The sequence below is a fragment of the Asparagus officinalis genome, chromosome 7 (assembly GCF_001876935.1).
Source record: "Asparagus officinalis chromosome 7, Aspof.V1, whole genome shotgun sequence".
Taxonomy (NCBI): Eukaryota; Viridiplantae; Streptophyta; class Magnoliopsida; order Asparagales; family Asparagaceae; genus Asparagus; species Asparagus officinalis.
Genome location: NC_033800.1, coordinates 75304189 through 75312697, shown reverse-complemented (window position 1 = coordinate 75312697; position 8509 = coordinate 75304189). Strand labels below are relative to the sequence as shown.

The window sequence follows — 8509 nt, the reverse complement described above, 5'->3', positions numbered from 1 at the left end:
TCCCTGCACTGCTTTGAAGGCATCTTGATTGATAGGCCGATTTGCCAGACGTAGGACCTTTGTGAAGGCTATGCGCCTTCATAATCCTACTCTGGAATTACGCGGGGTGTACCCCCTGCGTTTTGAATTTGCAGACTCGAGCGCGACTTCGGCGTTTGCAATTTGAACACCCGGTCGTACATCCTCGACGTCATGATTTTGTAACGCGGTCTGACATGGCCGTTTATAATAGCTTTAGAACCCGCGTATCCTCTGGTGTCATGATTTTGCAAAGCGGCTGGTCTGAACCTCGGCGTTTTGACTTGAGACATGCGCAAGTGGCTTCCGGTGCATTTTTGCACTAAGTCTTGAGACTTGTCTTCAGCCTTATTCGTTTCAAGCTTCTCGCGCTCACCATCCATTAAGGCTAATGGAATTTACAAAACGATGCATTAGGACTTTTGCCGCCCAAACCCACAGTCTATCAACTCGAGTTTAGATAAGCCCTTTACGACTACGTTTGAGTTCGACGGGCAGCATATTGGATTGCTCTACAGCTCCAGTTCCACATGTAACGTTGACTGCTAGCATGAATGAAAACCTCTTAGACTTGACTGCTATGATTTTGAATACATAGACTTTGTTATTTTTTTACCCGCGAAAAAGAAAGCTAAACCGCGCGACGCGGTGTTAGGCGTAGCCGCTTATCCCTACTTAGGAATTTTGGATAACTGGTTCCCCGATGCGTAGTACAGACAATGGATTTTGGTGCTTATGTTAATTAACGCACCCCCGCCTACGCATGTTAAATACGTAGACTTTTATGTCCTTCTTTACGGGTTGCTGACTAAGACTAACCGGCGCACCGCGTGTTAGGCGGTTTAGACTCTATCCCACTTCCAGGATTCGGGCGATAAAATTCCCCATGCCATGTGAGGCATGACATTTTGGCGCTACGATGTGCAATACGTTTAGATTTTTCCTTTTTTACGGGTTGAAAGACTAACCGCGCAACGCGTTGTTAGGCGTGACTTATCCCTCACTTAGGATTCGTGGTATAAAATTCCCCATGCATGCTTGAGGCATGCGATTTTTTTGCGAACTGTCATTTTTCTTCCCTGTGTGCCGCTTGCAAACCACCGAAAGAAAATTCAGAAGTGCACGAGGTACTAGTATTAACTTGCTGCCATGAATTTTCACCTAAAAAGCTGAAATCAAAAATTTTCTTTATTATCACTAGATAATTCTAGCAAAATCTGTTAATCCGTTGGGGATTTCATTTAATGAAAACTTGCTATTCGTTGCTTGAAAAAACGATTAACAAGTTCATTGGGGCGGGTTTGCACTGTTAATAGGTGTGCATGCTTAACACCTATACAGTATTTTATGGAACCCTTATCGCGTCTATTGCAGGAGAGTCGATAAGCTGGCATTTTTGTCAGAGCGTGTATCATAGCTTTAACGTGACAGCGATGCTGTATTGCGATTGGTCCAGCAACCTTTTGTGCGACTTATCATCCTATTTCGAGAGGCACTTGATAACATGCTGAATTTGTCAGCAGTGTATATTACTTGTTACGCTTGACAGGCAATGGTGCTTGCGATCGGCAGCAACTTTTGTTGAACCTTATCATTCCTATTGACGCAGGCATTTGATAGGTGCATTTTGCCAGATGGTTCAGTGTGTACGCTGACATGATGTGTGTTGCGATTGGAGCACTTTGTGGACTTATCAATCCTATTGGAGAGGATGATAAGTGAATTTGTCAGAGGTATATTCATTTAACGTGCATAGGAATGGTTGTTGCGCATCCGCGCCGCAGCCAACTTTGTGCCGACATTATCCATGCCTATTGCTAGGATGATAAGTGGATTTGCCAAATGAGCGTTTAGTGTTAATCGCTAGACAGCGATGTGTTTTTTTTACGATCGGATCAACTTTGCCGCGACTTATCATCCTATTGACGAGGATTGATAAGTGGATTGTCAGAGCCCGTATTGCATGTTAACGCTGACAAAGAGGCCATGTTGCCGCATTGGAGCCATACTTTGGAGCGCTTATTCATCCTATTGACGCAGGATTGCATAGTAGGATTGCTCAGAGCCGTTTGATGTTAACGTTGACAAGAGAGGATGTTGCCGACTTGGTAGCAACTTGGCGGACTTATTCATCCTCATTGACCGATGACATTGCATAAGCTGGATTGTCAAGAAGGTATAATGCTTAACGTGCACAGGTCTCGAGGGATTGTTGCCGATTGGAGCCAACTTTGTGGACTTATCATCCTTTATGCAGCAGAGATTGATAAGTGTTGGATTTGTCATGAGTATTAGTGTTAACGCTGACAGGATGATGATACTTGTGACTTGCCCACAAAAAGGTTTTGGCGAATTAGCAATCTCGCTGCGGGGGACTTGCTAGTGAGTTTATCATCAAGAAGCGTTCATGAGTTCTTGATTGCTCAGCTGATTTAGCAATAATGCATTTTGCATGATCTTAGTGTCTTGCTGGGCCGAAGCATTTGCGATTTGATCATTTTGGGGACCATATCCATCCTATGTCAAGGATGCATACACGTTGATTATTGTCCAGCGAGATTCGAAAATTGCAATGAAAAGAACAAAAGAAAATTGACTTGTATTTCTTTGATTCCGATTACAATTTGATTACAAAAGAGAAGAGAACGAATTTGATTCTCTCCTTTGTTTAAAACTGGGTTCTTCACGGTGGCGATGGAGTGCCTCCTTCGAATGCTCGCGTCGAGTTTGCTCTCCGTTGACGATCCGATGTCTTGATTCACTGGAACGATATCTTCTCCTCACGATTTGACGTTGTGGAGAACTTGCGTGGCACGTTTAAAACTCTTAATGAGTTGATAACTCTGATCGAGTTTGAACTCTTGAAAAAGAGTTGATAACTCTGAACGAGTTTTAACTCTTGAAAAAGAGTTGATTTAAACCAAAAATCGGTTAATAGCCAAGGATGAGGAAGCTCCTGTTGCCGAACGTTGAAGATGATCTTCCTTGAAGGATGATGCCGATCTCCTCCGAAGTTCGCCCAATGATCTCCCATGTTGCTGCCAATTCTCAGCTCTAAAAAGCCAGCCTTCAATGGTCGATTCAAGCCAAGAAAAATCCAACCCCTAACTCAGTTGAGTTTACTCATATTTATAGGGAATTAAGGGGGTGTAACCGCCCCCTTAATTCTCTTCATAGTGGGGCGGAAATCCCTCAAATCGTGGAGGGAAAATGGTTCCTACAACCGTTCAGCTCGTGTTTGAACGAGTCAAACGCCTAACCTGGCGTTCAGGACCCTAACCTCGCGTCTTAGGATTGAGACGCGAGGTTGGGTGTTAACTGAACATCCAGAACGCGAGGGTCGTTATAACGCGGGTCCGACTCCAGTGTTTTGATGTTGTAACGCGGGTTCGACTCCAGCATTTTGATGTTGTAACGCGGGTTCGACCCTGGCGTTTTGATGTTGTAACGCGGGTTCGACCCTGGCGTTTTGATGTTGTAACGCGGGTTCGACCCTGGCATTTTGATGTTGTACGTGTGGGTTCGACCCTGGCATTTTGATGTTGTAACGTGGGTTCGACCCTGGCGTTTTGATGTTGTACGTGTGGGTTCGACCCTGGCGTTTTGATGTTGTAACGCGGGTTCGACCCTGGCGTTTTAATGTTGTAACGCGGGTTCGACCCTGGCGTTTTGATGTTGACACACGGGGAGGTCCTTCGCATTTTGGTGTTGATACACGGGGAGGACCTCCGCGTCTTGCCTTGAAGAGATTATCACCAAGTAATCTTTTTTTGTCATAGCGTTGCAAAGATCATTGTCTTGTAATCTTCGTCTTGGCTCCTTGAGAATATGAGAGTCGTCAGATTGTAACTCCCGATGTTGATTGTGAAGGTTGTTGAAGTAGAGCTCTCATCGGTTGTCGTGAAGATCGTCAGATTGTAACCTTCAGCGATCTACGTGAAAGTATTCAAATTGTAGTCTTCTGGAAGTCGTCAGATTGTAACTTCCATCATCGGTGTTTGATGAGGGATAAGCTATCTTTTGTGATTTTTAGACAGCCTACAAATCCTTTATCCAATAACTCTTGAAGTTGTTCCTTTAGTTCCTTCATCTCAACTGGTGCCAATCTATAAGGGACTTTAGATATAGGAGTGGTCCCTGGGACCAAGTCTATGGCAAACTCTATCTCCCGATCTGGAGGCAATCCTGGCAAATCTTCTGGAAAGACATCCGGGTAACCTCTTACAACAAATATATCTGAAATCTTTTTCTCATTCAATTGGTCACTTATAACACAAGCTAAATATCCACTACAACCTTGCCTCAACAATTTATTAGCCTTCATAAATGAGATTAGGTGCGTGAGTGGTCTTCTACTTTCCCCTTGGAAAACAAAACTCGCCTCCGCTTGTGGTTTAAACTTTATCAGTTTTCTCAAATAGTCTATAGTTGCATGATGAGATGCTAACCAATCCATTCCTAGGATAACATCAAAATCTGACATGTCTAGGCATACAAGGTCTGCATTCATGACATGATCACTCACTAAAACTCCACAATTCTCATAAACATATGTTGCTAGGAGACTACCACCCATAGGTGTGGACACAATTATCTCACTACTTAATAGTGTCGGTGAATTGGGAAAACTCCTAGCAAAGTGAGGTGATACAAAAGAGTGTGTAGATCCAGGGTCGAAAAGTGCATGAGCGGTGAATGAACATATGGGAATTGTACCTTCCACCACAGATGGTGATGCTTGTGCATCCTTCCTTGTCAGGGCAAAAACTCTTCCTTGGTTCTTTTGGTTCTGCTGCACACTCTGGTTGGACTGAGCCTTCCGTTGGGGAGCATTTGATTGCTGTGAGGAATTAGCTCGAGCCGCGTGATCTCCTCTTGGTGCTCGCTCTGTTATTGCTTGATTCCTCAAGGTTGGACAATCTCTCTTGAAGTGCCCAGGTTGACCACACTCGAAACATGCACGGTGAAGTTTGCAATATCCAGAGTGATGATTGCCACATCTAGGGCAGGCTGCTGACTTATTTGGCTGATTTGCTCGATCACGACGAAAGGGAAATTTTGCTGTCGCTGACCTCCCGGGCTGATTCGATGCTGACTTATCGTTTGTGGGACCTCCTTCTGTTCGTGGGCGTTTAACTGAACTCTGCTTCTTATTGCGGATCTCCTAATACTCCAGCTGGTCTTTCTCAATTTCAAATGCAGTCTCCACCAGTTCTGCGTAGTTCCTGATTCTGAGGGCCACTAGTTTCCCTCTGATATTTCCCCTGAGTCCCCTTTGAAACTTCTTAGCCTTATCTGATTCTTCAGCGATCAAATGTGGAGCAAACCTTGATAGTTGAGTAAACTTAGCCTCATACTCTTGGACCGTCATGTTATTTTGTTGCAAACCTTGAAATTCAATAGCCCACTGATCCCTAACACTCTCCGGGATATATTTCTTATTCATAAGCTCCACAAATCTATCCCAATCAATCTGTCTCTGGGCAGCCCTTTCTAATCTTAAGGTTGCCCTCCACCAATGTTCAGCTTCCCCTCTGAACATAAAGGCGGCGAATGACACCTTTTGCTCCTCTGCACAATTCGTTTGCTGGCATTCCTTCTCATTCCGATAGGAACAGAAGATCCTTCTTCAATATTCTCCAGGTGATGTCCTTCCTCATTTTGGGTCTGATTTTCTCTTGTTGTCACCATTATCTATATGAAAATGTAGCAGTAAAAGTTCAGATTCCACAGACTATTCAAAGTACTTCACTCAGAAATATTTCATTGCTCGCATAATATATATAAGGAACTTCAACAATCCACTTAGAGTACTGATTTCTCCAAAAGCTTTTCATTGATATAATATTAACATACACCTATTCATCCATACAAGAGTTCTACAAAAGTACAATAATCCATATCTGATATATAGATAAAAAGTATACAGTCCCAAAATACACCACACTTGTGTGTCCACCCAAAAACCAAAAGTAATAAGATTCCTAAGCTTAGTGACCCAATGGGTCAACCTCTAGGAAGAGGTGGAAGGGCTGCTAGAAGTAGATTCCGTATCAGAGGCCTCAGTCGGCAGTGGTTCACTACCGTCGAGGCTGATCTCCTCCTGCTCATCATCCTCTGCAGGATCCTCTACCATCGGCTCATCCTCCCATGCCCAATCCTCCTCATCTAGGTCAAGGTCCCAACCAAGTGGAACTCCTTCTAGGATCTCACCAAGTAGAGGCTCTGGTGCCACCTCAAATTCCCACTCCATGGGCTCCTCATCATCCATAGGATCCTCGGGGTCCTCCTCTGGGTCCTCCTCCTCGGGATCCTCCTCTATCGGGTCCTCCTCCTCGCGGTCCTCCTCTATCGGGTCCTCCTCCTCGCGGTCCTCCTCTATCGGGTCCTCCTCCTCGTCCCTCTTTGCCAATCGCCCATGGGTATGATGGCCAATCGGGGAGTAATCCACTCTCTCCCCAAAAACCTCCTCTGGGTCAGTCTCCTCAGAGCTGATCTCCCAATCCTCTGAAAGTGTTGACCACACTTCCCCGCTACTAATGGATCCTTCCATCTCAGAAACATTCGAATCTGAATCTGCCATTCCAGCCAAAAGTCATATATCAGCCTCCAATGGTACAAAACCAACCTAATAGAGATCAAGATATCACAAGAATGTCATGGAAAGATAATTCCTCCATGACTGGTGTTTGACACCAACCAGAAAGATCCCTACGTCTCCCAGGTATTTCAATGTAGGACTCTTAAGGTGTCAACCTGTGCTCTGATACCACTGTGTAACGCCCCTCCTCTGGGTGGTACATAAAAATTTGAGCATGACCTATCTGTAATAAGAAGTGTTGACCTGCTAAATCTTTATGCACATCACAACATAGATATACTGAAGGGCGAAAAATAAAGCAGTAGAAAGGCATATGCAATACCCAAGATCACGAGGTTGACAGCAGAGTCCATTGAATACCAAAATAGAAGAGAACTAAAGGGTAATACAAAATATTACAATAATAGCAGTGGCTATAACATTAATACATGTTTTATAAGTCAAAGGTACTACAAAAGTGAACATAAATTAACCCCTATTAAGATTTTCCTCTGGAGCTAATCTTCAAATTCAGGGTCTGCAATGCCCTTATCCTTGCCAGTTGTATGACCTGCGAGTGGATTCAGAAACAATAGGGGTGAGCCTAAGGCCCAATAGGTAACCATAAAAATCTCGGGTACAATCCAAGGGAACGAATGAAAATGATAGACATAGATATCAAACTTGAACAACGGGGTCTCAACATTAAGTTGCCATTCTTATATCGTAATCATTGACCGAAGTGAAATAACATGTAAAGATGAATAATCAAGGTCTAATATTCAGGATTCCAAACTCCCCAATCATGGGATAATCAATAAACCGCGCATGCTTTTATACACCCACCGGTGAGCGTCCTCACACAGGGCATTGTCCCACCGGGACACTATAACATTACCACCCACCGGTGAAGCTTACTTCACACAGGGCATAATCCATGAATATAGACAATCAATCATCAACGAAGAGAGGAATACTATCATTATCAATAGTTGAACCATCGAATCAATTTGAATTGTTGCAATGAAATCATTCAAGGATATCGAAGGTATAAAATTGAAATAAACAACATTAGGATAGCAATGATACCAATCAACAACGAGCCCATGCATGAGGTGAATCAAATAGGAATATTATGAAAATGATAAGATATACAATTAGCATGGGAAACTAACTCGCAGGAATTTCAAGAAAGTAATCAATCGAACTCTCAAAGACTTGAGAGGAAACAATGAAAGGTTACCTACCGATTATGTCGGGATCCTCTCGGCCAACGAATGAATCCAAGATTCTCTGTCCTATATATACATGTATACCCACATGAGATTCTAGACACTATGTCTTTTAAAACTTTAACTTAAAACTTATATCATGGTATAAGCTACACCCTAGATGATTGCATCTAATATCTCTAATATGCACAGCAACCTAAGTAGTGTACATGCAGCAGATTTAGGTGAATAGATGGTACAGCAATTGATGTCCAAAATGCATGAAACTAGTCCCAAATGACTCCATTATGAGTCTAATTTCAGAATATAAAACTTTTACATCAATGCATGGTGTATAGTAAGAGTCATGCTCTCAGAAAACTACACCTATCAAAACTGTAGCAGAAAAACAGAGATCATCATTTGGGATGAATACTTTATTTCGGGTACTTAACTATATTCCAAAGAGCTCATACTTGGTATGTAAGTAATATTATGGATTAGCTTCCATGTCCCATGAGTTTCATCAATTTTGCATTTTTAAAATGCATGATACATGCAAAACAACACAGGGGGGTAGACTGGAATTTCCAGCACATACGCTAGCTATTAGAACTAGGTTTAGGCCTACCAAACGTTATTCAAATTAATTCAAACTCCTATCAACAGAAATACAATTGAGTCTAGTTTTAGAAATAGA

At 42.9% G+C, this 8509-nt stretch overlaps 1 protein-coding gene across 1 annotated transcript; it reads right to left on the bottom strand.

Annotated features, from left to right (window-relative positions):
• On the bottom strand, positions 6032-6601 carry LOC109847379 (FK506-binding protein 5-like). The gene has a single exon (XM_020416609.1). The coding sequence runs from the start codon at positions 6599-6601 to the stop codon at positions 6032-6034; it is 570 nt and encodes a 189-aa protein (XP_020272198.1).